Below are 13,733 nucleotides of genomic sequence, written 5' to 3'. Positions count from 1 at the left end.
TGTAAATGGCGCCAAAATAACTAGATCATTTGTACCCTGTTGCTTGGTGAAAATAATAGATAAATAAGCCTGTAATGCGTGAAAGCCACAAGCTGAAGGTAGAAGACAGAGGCTTAACAGACAGAATGGAGAACACAAGGGAGAGCACCAGTTGGACTCCATCATCCCCAAGAGCTTGTGTGTGCCCAAACTCCACCAGGAACAACCTCAGAGGCATCACACTAGGCAGAAGATGGACATGTACACAGAGAAGGACAGAGCTGAAGAGGGAGCTGTCCACATCTGGATGGCACCAGGGTCAAAGTCAGCCCAGCCTTTAAAGAAGAAATGACAAGGAGGGGATACTTTCCAACCCACCCAGTGAAATGTTGTCACCCTGATACCAAACCCCAACCTGTCCTGAAGCACAGACTCCATGCTGGGAAAAGTAAACTGAGAAGGTCATAGCTATAATCCAAGCTCTACTTGGAAACAGGAACCCATCAAGGAGAGGGGCTATCACAGATATTACAAGAAAAGAATATTACAGACCAGCATACCAATTCCCTCATGAACAAGCATAAAAATTCTTAAAACATATTTGCAAACAAAATCCAAGAACCATATGCAAGATTACACACCATGATCAAGGAAGTTTTGTCAAGAAGGCAAGAAGAATATAGTATTCAAGGATTAATATGAACCCTATTAGGAGGATGGAAGCAGAAACCCACAGGATGCTCTCAACAGATACAAATAGAAAAGCATTTGGCAATATTCAGTTCTCATTCATGATCAAAACTCAGAACAAGCTTGAAATGGAAGAAAGGGTACTCAACCTGAAAAAAAGTATCTATAAAAAAACTGAAAGAAAACAATATTCTTTTTAAATTTTTGTACTGGAGATTGAACACAGGATTTTTGTACTGAGCTGCACCCACGCCCAGATATCTCTCTCTCTCTCTCTCTCTCTCTCTCTCTCTCTCTCCTTTCTCTCCCTCTCCCTCTCCCCCTATCTCTGTCTCTCTCTCTCTGTCACTCCCTCCCTCTCTCTCTCTTTCTCTCTCACTGTTTTGAGACAGGGTCTTGTAAAGTTGCCCAGGCTAGCCTTGAACTTGAAATCCTTGGCCTCAGCCTCCCAGAGTATTTGATTTTTTTTTTTTTCCAGTACCAGGAATCAAACTCATGACCTTGTACTTGCCAGGCAGGCGCTGTGCCACTGAGCTAAATCCCCAGCCACTTCCCAGAGTACTTGAATTATAGATGTTTGCCACCACACCTGGATGAAAATATTATTCTTAATGGTAAAAAACTAAAAGTTTCCACTCTGATATCAGGTATTAAAGGGTGGCTGCCCTCATCACTTTTATCCACATTGTACTACTAAGATGTTAGGCTTTGCAATTACACAAGAGGAAGCAGAAGATACTCATGTTGGAAGAGAAGAGGTAAAATGGTTCTTATTACTGAGGACATGTTCCTTCCTGCACTTAGAAACTTCTAAGGAATTCATCAAGAAACCAACACACCTCAGTTTCTGACCAGATTATAGCTATCCACCCTTCACATGATCTGCCCAATGAAAGAAAAAGTGGACATTATGGGAAAAGCATTATACATTTTGGTCTTGAAAATTCTTTTCTATAAATTCTTTATTTTAAAAGAGACAAATAAATAGGAGAAATACATGACTGATAATCCTAACAAAAATCAGATAACAAGAGGAGATCCAGTTAATATTCAGATATTAGAGTTAGAAGACATAGTTTTTTAAATAGCTATTCAAATATATAAGAAAAATAAAAGATAGAGTGGGTGAAAGAGAAGAGCTTTAAAAATCATTGTAATACCTGATGCAATCAAATTGTCAAGATAGAAATTCAAAGTACAGTATCTAATTTGAGGGTCCATACAAGAGCAGACCAGACAGAGTAGAAGACAAAAAACACAAGCTGAAAGAAACTGAAAATTCAACACTGAAGCATAAAAGGAAACATTCAAACTGAAACACAGAAAAAAGAAAAAATTTGGAATTTAAGGACAAAATATAAAAGACACTAATCAAACTTCTTGTTGATCCCGTGTATGTTTAAGTGGGCTTTGGAAGGAAAGGAAAGAAAGAAGAGGTGCTGGTACAGAATTTTCAAAATCTTATGCAAGATATCAAACCATAGATTCAAAATATTGAACAAGTTTAGGCAAATCCAAAAAAGAAAAGAAAGGAAAACTAGGTAAATCATGCTCCAACTTCTGATTCCACAGGTACAGGAGAAGAAACTTGAAAGTACCATGGAGAAGAGACACTCATTACCTACAGAGGAAATTACACAATGAGCCAGTGGTAAGATGTTCCACTGACTTTTCAAGGAAGCATATGTAAGTCTTAAAACACTGGAGCAACATCTTTGGAAGAATGAGCAGTGTGTGGGGGAGGGGTCTGCTAAGCAGGGAGTTTAAGTTCAGTGAAAATGTGTTCAAAAATGAATGCTAAAGATATTTCTATGTGAACAAAACCTGAAAAATGTTTTAAGTATGAAATCTGTACTTGGTAAAATATTGAAGGAAATTCTTCATTCTCGAGGAAAATAACCCCAGACAGAAGCTACTAGTAACAGAAATACTAAACGTGCATAAATATGAAAGAATACTGGCTATATAAGATAATGATAAATAGAAATACCTTCTGGGTTTCATAAATTTTTTGAAGTAAAATAAATGACATGAACAGCACAAAAGTTTGTAGGGAAAATACCAAATAATAATTGTGAGCTTTTGCATTAGTTTTCACATAATAAAAGTATCAAAGTAAACTGTAATTCAAGGATGAATATTGAAATATTCATGATATTCACTAAAAGAATGATACCACACATATGTAACTAAAGCAATGTTAATGCAGATAAAATATTAACTTTAAAAATACTTCAGTAATCTCAATGAAGAATGTAAAGTAATGTCAAAGGCAAAAGTGTGGATACAATAAATAGGAACAGATCCTATGAGGAAAGGCCAAAACTCAGTTATATAGATGATAACATTAAATGTAACTAATCTAAGCATTTTATTTAAAAGGCTGAGATTGTCAAACTGGCAAAAAACAAAATCCAAGTATGGGCTGTTTATAGGAGACATACTTTAAGAAGTAGACAGGTAGGCTGGGAGTGGTGACACATGCCTCTAATCCCACCACTCAGAAGGGTGAGGCAGGAGGATCTTTGCAAGTTTGAGAACAACCTGGGCTACAAAGTGAGCTCAAGGCCAGCCTCAACTGCATAGTGAGACCCTGTCTCAAAAACATGAAAAAAAAAAAAAAAAAGAAAAAGAAAAAACAGGAAATAGGTAGAAAGTAAATAGCACAAGATAAATTTTGCCTATATCAATTAAAAGACATGTGCAAGAATGTCCACAGCAGCTTTGTAGACATAATGGCCCAAACTTGAAGAATGTATTACTGCTGCATGCGACCTGGGAATGGTTGTCACAAAAGTTTTCTATCCGGTGAGTGAAGCAGTGCACCAGAGTTTCCATACAGTGATTCTATTACACGATGCTAACAACAGACATGACTAATGGTGGTGACTGAATTTGAAGGAAGCATCATCAGAAGAGAGAGGTGTATGGACTGGGATGTCCCAAGGAGACTTCGTGGGTGCACAAGTGTCCTACATTTTGGTCTAGGAAGTGGTGGCCTGGATGCATACATGACTTTACTGGGCTATACCCTTTAGATCGCTTCCCTCTGGCATAGAAATAAATGCAGGCTTCTCCTCACCTAAGTGGAAAAAGAGACAAATACATGGCTAAGATCAAAGTGTTTAATTGCATTCCTGAACTTCCACTGCTAGAATTTTAGATTGTTTCCATTTTTCACTGTAAAAAATAACATTGTAGGGAGAAAACATGATACCGCATTTATAATCTTACCAAATAAGAATACTTTTCCATGTAATAGTAACAAAAACAGAGATAATGAACATAAATAATGAAAAAACTTAACAGAATCACAGACTGGCTCAGTGGCAAAACTAGGGAGAAATTTTGAAAAGGTAGATACTCCTCCTTCCTAGGAAGGTAAGTACAGTAATGTCGGGGAAGGAGCTGCCGCTCATACACATTACTCTTAATGTAACTGATGAAATAATAGTCTCTCAGAGTGACATGAAAAGTCAGGTATGGAAACATTTATTTGTAACATGTTTCCCTGGTTTTCTGTGTACAAGTCCAGTAGATATTGATGCTGTTGTCACTGTACCCAGTTGCTCCACACCTCTAGTTCTTCATCCATAGAGCAGAGAAGAGGAGGTTGGTTGTAGAAAGTGTCCTCCTTCCCTCCCTAATACCCCGGTTACTCTGCTTATCCAACACTACCCAACTCTGCCATGCTACTTCCTCCACTCCCTGCTGATTTTCTCCTGAGAGAGCTTTAAGTGCTCAGATCCAGGCATACAGGCAGAGCAGCAGAAACAAATCAGTTGCCAAGTTCTGAGATGAAACAACCAAGGTGACCTGTCCTGGTCATCACCTTCCTCTTGCCCACTTCTAATGCTCCTGTCCTAGGATGTGGCCCAAGGTCACCTCTGGTCAACACCCTTTGTAGGAGGAGCACAGTGAAGCAAGGAGAAAGCTCAGCTGAGGGCTGACTCCATGACTCTGTCGGATGACAGCCAGGCTGACGTGGCAGTACTGCTCCCCCACCACCAAGACACAGATGGCCGGCACTGAAGCAGGAAGCCATATGTTACGAGGTGTGGGAGATGAGTGGGTGTCCCCAGCACATCTATCCCTCAGTGTGTGCGCACATCTGCCACCAACTCCCCAGACCCCTCCCAGGGAGGCCAGTGTGTGTGTGCATCATGCATGTGTGTGTGCAGATGTACGTGCATATGCAGACAAGAGCTTCCATCCACAAGGGCAGAGAAGAGATGATGGGCAGCCTGGCGAGGTGAAGAGGGGCTGCTGATAAACGTGTCACCAGGCCACTCCTCTTTGCCTTTCACAAGCAATAAATGTCAACTTTTCCAAAGAGTTTTGGAAGATGAACTTCTGACCCACGTTTGTGCAGAGTTGACTCCATCGCCAATCAGAGCTCAGAGGCCTCCTTCTGGGAGGCTCCAAGACAACTGACAGACTCGGGACAGTGCCTGCTGGGGATGTCATTGTGGATGCTGGGGGTTGGGATGTGGCTCGGTGACGCAACATTTGCCCAGCATGCAGGACGCCCTAGGTCCCATCCCTAGCATCACATACACACGCACATACACACACACACACACACACACACACACACACACACAGAGTTAGAATGTAGGCTGCAGGAGGCAAAAAGGGTTTCTATTCTTACATTATTTGATTTATTTATATCAAAGTATATTCCTGCTTCACTTGTGTCAGATGTACAGCAGTATTTCTGTGCTGATGCAGACCAGGGAAGGTGCCTGGGGAGATGGCACTGCCTCTGCTGCAGTTCCCCTGGGGTTGGGGCAGCCACCAGGTGTTGGGCTGCACTTCCACCTTCCAGCAGCAAGGTAACTGGCAAGCAGCATCGTCCTGCAGGAATGAGGACGGGTGCTGGGGACAGGGCCCACTCTGCTGCTTCTGTCACCCCTCATCCCAGCCCTTCCAAGAGGGGCTGCAAGGCGTCCTCTGTGCTGTGGAAGAAGTGGACCTTGTGGCCTGGGGAACAAGCTCAGGGTCTAGCTCTGAGAGGTGTGGCCGGGGCTGCAGGGGTCTCCTGGGAGCACTAGGGCTCCGGGCCAGATACCCTGCGGCGCCTGAAAGGGTCGACAGAGTCAGAGACATTGCTCTCTCAGGGAGAAACTACAAATAAATAGCAGAGCATTAATCCAAGTTTGAAAACAAACAGTCTGCTGCTCTGAGCTGTGGAGTGACAGGTCCCCAGCCACCACCCCAGCTCCCCTCCCCTCCACCCTGTACACAGAGCTTATTTCCGTGCAAGATGGGCAGCCCAGCTGACCTTGGAGCTGCTTGTTCTCTGGCCTATGTCATGTGATCTTTCTCCTCTGGCCCTCTGGGGACAGGGTAACCATCTCCTGCCTGCAGCTAGCACCCCAGGTCCTCACTCCTCTCTGAACACAGGGGCTGCCTTTACCACGCCATCACAGCTACTTCCAGTTCTTTGTGCAGCAGAAATAAATCCCTAAGGAAACAACAGGGTCTAGCAGAAGCAGATTCATCCCCTGCAAAGGCACATCCACTGCTGTGTGCAGGCCCAGCCTCTGTGGGGTCTCTCTCCTTTCAAGGGTCCTCATCAATCCTTCACCAGGACTCAACAGGCAGCACCTTGGGGGTCCTGGTGTTTATAGAGGGATACGTGCGCCAGACATTCGTTAGCACTGTCAGTGCCTTTCCGATGATGAACAGCGAGGCTCGGCCCAACGCATCTGGAGCTGATCCCAAATTAACTTTGCTCTGCCCTGCCAAGTGAAATACTAGCTCAGTGAAGGCTGTGTGATAGCAGCCGGCTGGGAGAACGGACAGTGGATGGTGTTCTAATTGGAGTGCAGAAACCAAAATAAACACCAGGGTCCCCAGTCAGTCTGGTGACCACCCCAGCCCACCACAAAGGCTGAACCAGTACAGTGCAGGAAGAGGAGGGGTTTGGGTGGGCGTGGGGGTGGAGCTCACTCTCCTGCCCTGGGACCTTGAGGTCCGACTGGATCCACCACTTCTCCAGGCTCTCTTCACTCATCCTGCCTCCAGCAGGTGACCTATTAAAACACTGGAATGCTATGTGTAGTGAGTGCAGGGCTTACACTTATCCACAAGGAAAGAATTCCACTAAGAGAACCACCCAGGCTCAGGAGAAATCTGGAAGGAAGAGAAGGGAATGGCTCTGTACCTCATTTGACACCAGGGCAGTGGGTCTTTCCTGCCATTTGCAGAAGGACAAGCAGGATACTTGGGATCACAACACCACTGCCCGAGAAAGTGTCTGGATGTGGATTGTAAAATTTCATCAGCAAGACTGATGACTAGCTTCCTCTTTCTTCCTTGTTAATTAAATTCAACCCATTTGGCAAGGAAGTTTGCACTCTTCCTCTGCCCCAACCAAAACCTCAGCGGGTGGGAGCTGTGGAATCCGATCTTACTGGGAGCACCTTCCCTTCTCTTCTTCAGACCTGCAAAAACCTTTGTGCTGTTGAGAAAGAGAAGTATAGGGCTGGGCCTCCCTTCAGCACCAAGGACTGGGCTGTGAGCTTCTGCAAGCTGCAGGAGAGACACAGGGAAGGCCCCAGGCTCTCCCTCCAGGGTCTTGGACACTCCCTTGTGCCTCCGACCTTCACTGCCAAGACATGCGCATTCCACTTCCTGTGTGAGCAGCAGAAGCTCTGCAACTTCCCCTGCAGTCCTGCCGGCCTCTGTGAGCAGGGCCAGGCTGGTGGCTGAGAGTCTCTCCCTCCCTGCCCCCAAGGAAGCAGCACGTGTGGGGTGTGTGTCCTACATGGCTGGTCCAGGAGCACACACTTTTGGAGAACACTGCCTGGAAGCACTGTCTGCCCGCCTAAGCGATGGATGGAGAGGCCCTTGGCCCTCAGGAGAGTTGCTCTAACCACCACACCCAACCCAGCCTTGGGGCCCAGCATTCCTGCCACCCACTCTGTCCCAACCTGCTCAGAAAGTCCCTGATCCTGCTAACAGCCTGCCTTTTCCCTTCCTCCCTCCACACCAAGGAATCTCACCTCCTCCTCCCCTGAGGAGACTCTCAGTAATTCTGCCCTTAGCCCAGCTGTCTTCTCAAGGATGGAGAAACATCCTTGTCCTTGTAGTCTTGCCACCTAGTCCTATAACAACCCATCAGACTAATGCTGAGGTGTCAGGGTTCTCTTTGGATAGGGCAAGTGATACCTCGATTGCACTGTATTTCCCAGTTATGTATTGCTTATGTCCCAAAAGGCTTTCACCTTAAACAGCTTGGACCCCTTTATTAAACTCTTTTAATTACGATTATAATTATCTTATATTATCTTTTAATTACAATTATAATTATGATTATAATTATCTTAAGTTTAGCTTCATGCCATTACCAAGCTAAAATTTGAGCACTCTTTTCTAAAAATATTTTTTACTTATAATTCTTTTATTGTATTGACAATACTAGGAAATCAAAATTCTTGAGAATTTTTGGCTTTACCTACATTCTGTTTTTTATATTTCTTGCTGTTGACCTTGTGTTTGTGTGTGGTTATGGTAAATGATACAGTTCATGTGCTGCAGGATTCAAATTATTTTATTTTAATAAGATTTTTTGGCATCTGTAATAGATATTTAAAAATCAATATGTCTGGTGACAACAATAAATCTCCAGATTCTCCTGACAATATAAGCAAAGACCTTTTAGCTGTTCTTATCGTTTCTCAATAAAGTGAGTGGGACTTGGCTTTGGCATGAATCAGGTCTGTGTCTTACAGTGTTTCTAAGGAGGATGGACACCTTCATGGCACAACAGTGGTCGTGGTCCTTATTTGAACCTCTGAAAGTAGATCCTGAGATGAGGATTCTGCTGCAGGTGACGTATTTGAGGTTTGGTTCACAGCCCGAGTAGGAAGAGAGCCTGAAGAGAATGAAGGTTGAAATTCACATCCTTTAGTGAAGAAATTGTTATGGGTTTAATAGTTGACTTGACCTGTGCTGGGATGTCCCAGAGCCTCAGGAGCACTTTCTCCCCACCCTGGGAATCCCTTGTTGTTTGAGAAATTTAAAAGATGTTGTTTAGCATCAGGCCGTAGTACTGACCAGGCACCACGGGTTACCCAGGGTATCTCACCAAGAGATCCACTTGGGCTCAGACACTGGCCTGGATGCATCACCTACTCAAGCAGCAAACTCCATCCCAGATACACCCGAGCCTCACTCTTGGACTCATTTTTCCCTCTCTGGAAATACTACCATGTGACACTGGCACTGCCTGTCCTCTAGTACATGAGCCCCAAGTGGTTAGTGCTTTTTTGCTGTGCTGGGTTGTTGCTGAAGCTGATGCCTGAGACAGAGCCAGGAATATAGAGGCACTCAGTGATTTTACAGAATAAAGGAGAGTGAATAAACCAGCGGCTACAAGAAGCACTGTCACCACTCTTCTCGTCTGTGGCCACATCCTTCTCAGCTGATGGCTTGAGACATAGACATTGAAAATGCCAGCAAACCCTGCAGGCAAAGCTCCCACTTTCTTGTCACTGTAGCGCGTCAGACTCTGCTTCCACCCGGGAGGAAGGCTAGAAAAGACATCCTGAAGCAGACAGCCAGGGGAAAGCAGATTGCCCAGGTGGGCAATCTCAGGCAGCCAGCACCCCAGGTAATGCACCCAACCCCTCATCCCAGCAAGCTGTCAAGCAGGGAGGGTCCTTCCTCCCCTGGCCGCAGCAGAGTGGGCTTGAACCTGCACACCGTACCCCCGCTATGGGACAGTCTTGTGCAGAGGCCGCTTCAGAGCCACGGGGCTGTGGCCGACCAGCAAGGTCTCTCTTGAGGGCCCCTCTATATAAGCAAACCTCAGAGAGGCCGAGTGTTCTCAATATTTTCCACAAATTTTGTTTCCAGAAAACGCCTCTGGAGTCTGCTCACACCCAGCGGCTGCCTGTGGCTGGGTGCGGCTATGCAGGCCAGCTAGGCCAGGCTAGAGGCATCTCAACCCCACAGACTCCCACCACATCCAGATCCGCTCAGCCTCCTCTGCACCACTACCCACCCGAGGTCTGACCCCCACTAGCCAGCTCCCTCACCCTGAGGTCCCCACAGCCCTTTGCTACTCCTAGGTCACCCTTCCCAGCAGCCCTGCTGATCCCAAGTTAAGAGTCATCTCTCTTCCCCTGTGTAAGGTCACAGTGCAGGGATCCCACTGTCTCCACGGCCCTGGGTAACCCTGCCCTTGAGTCACTTCTCCCGTACAGCCCCTCCACTTACGCTGCAGGAAAGCACCATGGCCTACACCAGATAAGCAAACCCCCAGTCACTGGGAACGGCCTCAGACCGGGTAAGCCCACGGACCTCCATCTGTGTTCAGAACCGACAGAGGCTGCAGGCTGCAGGGATGCTCACAGAGGGGCCAGCAGACGGGGCCTCCATCTTTTTGTGTTTTCTTTATATTTTTACAATCCCCTTGCTTAGAGAAAATTGTGCTTTTCCTTTGTTTTAAAGTCACATGGGAGGAGAGTTCTAGAATTTAAAGTTTAGGCTGAACTACACTCTGTCCTAACAGCCTGGTCCTTTCTCAGGAAGAGTGACTAACCCCCAAGGAATCTGCCCAGCAGCCTTGTTTATGAAGCCTCTTGCTTCCAGGATAATCGAGTTTCACAATCCTGGAGAAACAAAGGCGGGATTTGTATAATTGGTAAGTGAAACTGCACTCTGTTCTTACAAGGAAAGAGCAGAACTAAACCTCAGAGAGGGAAAGTGACTGATTTTGGCAACCCAGCCCACTCTGGTCCCACGCCTGGGATGCTCGAACCTTGTGAGTGGAGTGTCCCCGGATCCCCAGGTCCCTTTGCAAGGCCCTCTCTCTGGTCTGCTGTTGAGGTCAAGACCCACAAATCCTTACAGACCTGGAAAGAGCCATTCTGAGAGGCTGTGCCTCCCCACAGAGCCACCAAGATAGGGCATGACCTTGATTCTCCTGACTCTGGCACTCCAGAAAGTCAGGGTTAGGGTTAGGGTTAAGGTGAGCATCAAGGTCAGCATCAGGGTCAGCATCAGGATCAGAATCAGGGCCAGGGTCAGAGTCAGTTTTAAGGTCATGGTTAGGGTTAGGGTTAGGGTTAGGGTTAGGGTTAGGGTTAGGGTTAGGGTTAGGGTTAGGGTTAGGGTTAGGGTCAGGGTTAGGGCCAGGGTTAGGGTCAGGGTTAGGGCCAGGGTTAGGGTCAGGGTTAGCATCAGGGTCAGGGTCAGTGTTAGGGTTAACGTTATGGTCAGGATAAGGGGTAGCATCAGGGTCAGGGTCAGTGTTAGGTTTAACGTCATGGTCAGGATAAGGGGTAGCATCAGGGTCAGGACCAGGTTTAGGTTCAGGGTCAGTGTCCGGGTCAGCATCAGTGTCACGATCCGGGTCAGTGTCAGGTTTAGGAGTACGGGTTAGGGTTAGGGTTAGGAAGGAAGGAATGGTTGACACAGAAGGGCTCAGCCGCAAGTCCAGGGAATTAGAATGGTGAAGAAGAAACAGACACAAAAGGCTGGGTGCTATAGGGGTGATGCCTTGCTGCCAGGCAGTGAGCTTGTTGGTATGGGAATTGAGAGGAGGGTTATATAAGAATTGCATTGCACATGTGTGTTAATGCCCACATACACACAGAAAATTGATAAATCCTAAAAGAGGTAAAACCACTGTGGAAATCAGTGTGGAGATTCCTCAGTAAACTAGGACTCGATGTTCCATTCAATCCAGCTATTTCCCTTCTGGGTATTTTCCCAGAAGAATTAAAAACATCATATCACAGTGATACATGTGCCCCTATATTTATAGTAGCACAATTTGTTATAGCTAAATTGTGGAAGCAGCCCAAATGCCCATCAAATGAGGAATTGATTAAAAAGTTGTGGTATTTTTATATAATGGAATATTACTCAGGTATAAAGAAAGATAAACTCGAGGCCTTTATAGGTAAATGGACACAACTAGAGACCATACACCTAAGTGAAATAAATCAGACCTGCATGTGTAAACACCATACTGTCTCACTAGTGTAAGAACCTGAAAGAGTGAATAAAATCTAGGAGGCACAATAGATGTTGTGAAAAGGAAAGAAACTGCTCAAAAGTAAAGAACTGGAATAAGGATAAAGAGAAAACAAAGAAGGGAAAAAATATGTGTATATGTATACACAGGATAGCTAACATAGTTGTACTACTGATTTTTATTGCTTTATTGAAAGAAATAGTTAATGTTTAATTGTTTGATCAATCTTACATGTCTATATTTGTTTATCTGAGTAACCAATTTGAAGATATCAATGTGTAATATGACAACCATTGTTAATTTCCTGTCACCTTGTCTGAAATTCTGTATTGCTTGTATTGTTTTGTGTTATTTTGTAAATGTATGTGTGTTTGTTAATATGTTTTCATTCTTTTATTTTTTTGTGGGGGGTACAGTGGTCTTTATTGGTGGTATGCAATGAGCCAGGGCTCCTTAGGCCCCTCCCCTTCTCCAGGGGGCCTGGGATGGAAGTTGTGAGGGGAGATTCTCAGTGTTGGGTTTGTGTGGGGTGGTGATTTCTACAGCAAGGCCTCTCCCTCTGATCTCACTGGGCTGTGATAGGGGGCCCCTTACTCCTTGGAGGCCATGGAGACCATGAGGTCCACCACCCTGTTGCTGTAGCCAAACTCATTGTCATACCAGGAAATCAGCTTGACAAAGTGGTCATTGAGGGGGATGCCAACCTCAGCGTCAGAAGCGGAAGAGTGGGTGTCACTGTTGAAATCACAAGACACAACCTGATCTTCAGTGTAGTCCAGCAGGGGGCCAGCTGACACCTGCTTTACCACCTTCTTGATGTTATCGTATTTGGCCGCTTTCTCCAGGAAGTGGGTCAGATCCACCACTGACACGTTGGGAGTGGGCATGTGGAAGGCCATGCTCATGAGTTTCTCATTCAGCTCTGGGATGACCTGGCCCACAGCCTTGACAGTGCCAGTGGACACGGGGATGATATTTTGGGCAGTCCCGTGGCCATCATGTAACAGCTTCCCACAGGGGCCATCCATAGTCTTCTGGGTGGCAGTGATGGCATGGACTGTGGTCACGAGTCCCTCCACGACACCAAAGTTGTCATGGGTGACCTGGGCCAGTGGGGCTAAGCAGTTGGTGGTGCAGGAAGCATTGCTGACAGTCTTGAGGGAGCTGTCATACTTCTCGTGATTCACACCCATCACAAACATGGGGGCATCAGCAGAAGGGGCGCAGATGATGACCCCCTTGGAACCACCCTTCAAGTGAGCCCTGGCCTTCTCCATGGTGGTAAAGACACCAGTGGACTCCACCATGTACTCAGCGCCAGCATAGCCCCACTTGATGCTGGTGGGATCTTGCTCTTGTAAGAGGGTGATAGATGGCCTTTCCCTTGATGATGAGCTTCCCATTCTCGGCCTTGAAAGTGCCATGGAACTTGCCATGGGTGGAATCATACTGGAACATGTAGACCATGTACTTGAAGTCAGTGAAGGGGTCACTGATGGCCACAATGTCCACTTTGCCAGAGTTAGCAGCGCTGGTGACCAGGCATCCAATATGGCCAAATCCGTTCACTCTGACCTTCACCATCATGTCTGGACCATGGCCGGCGCTGCACGGGAAGAGTGGCTGTTGGTAGGCACACCGGAGCATTCTATCTCATTCTTTTATCTTTAAGATAAAAAAAGAAAAGAATTCCTAAAAAGACCCATGCATTACAGCAGTGTCCTTGTCTTAACTTTGACGTTATCCCATTTGGTAGGACACCACCCCAGCCCAGACTTCCCCATGCCTCCCCTCAGTGGTGTGGCCTCCCTTTCTTTGCCTCACTCAGGTTCTCCTCTAGACTGTGGGTTCCAGAACCAGTGGCCCCAGGGATCCCCTGGAGAGCCTCGCCTGCCACTAGATGTCTGGGGTTAAGTGGTCACGGGCAGAGCCTGGGCATTTGAAGTTTTAAAAGCTCTTCAGTGATTTCTATCCATTCCAGGAGCACTGATCTGCAGCTCCTGAGTCCATCTGTCCTCTATTCCTTGATCCAAAGCAGAGTCCCACAGGTAGCAGTTGATAAGCACTCATC

General features: G+C 46.2%; 1 protein-coding gene across 1 annotated transcript; it reads right to left on the bottom strand.

Moving 5' to 3' along the window:
- Nucleotides 1–12,252: 12,252 nt before the first annotated feature.
- On the bottom strand, nucleotides 12,253–13,246 carry LOC102012249 (glyceraldehyde-3-phosphate dehydrogenase-like). Its single transcript, XM_013508417.1, is given in 2 exon segments — nucleotides 12,253–13,038; nucleotides 13,040–13,246. Coding segments are annotated over 2 exon segments (993 nt in total).
- Between the last annotated feature and the right edge of the window lie 487 nt (nucleotides 13,247–13,733).

This window comes from Chinchilla lanigera, unplaced genomic scaffold (assembly GCF_000276665.1).
Source record: "Chinchilla lanigera isolate Chin_1 unplaced genomic scaffold, ChiLan1.0 scaffold00145, whole genome shotgun sequence".
NCBI lineage: Eukaryota > Metazoa > Chordata > Mammalia > Rodentia > Chinchillidae > Chinchilla > Chinchilla lanigera.
The sequence above is the reverse complement of the archived record's forward strand: the minus strand, read 5'-3'. Positions and strand labels throughout refer to the sequence as shown.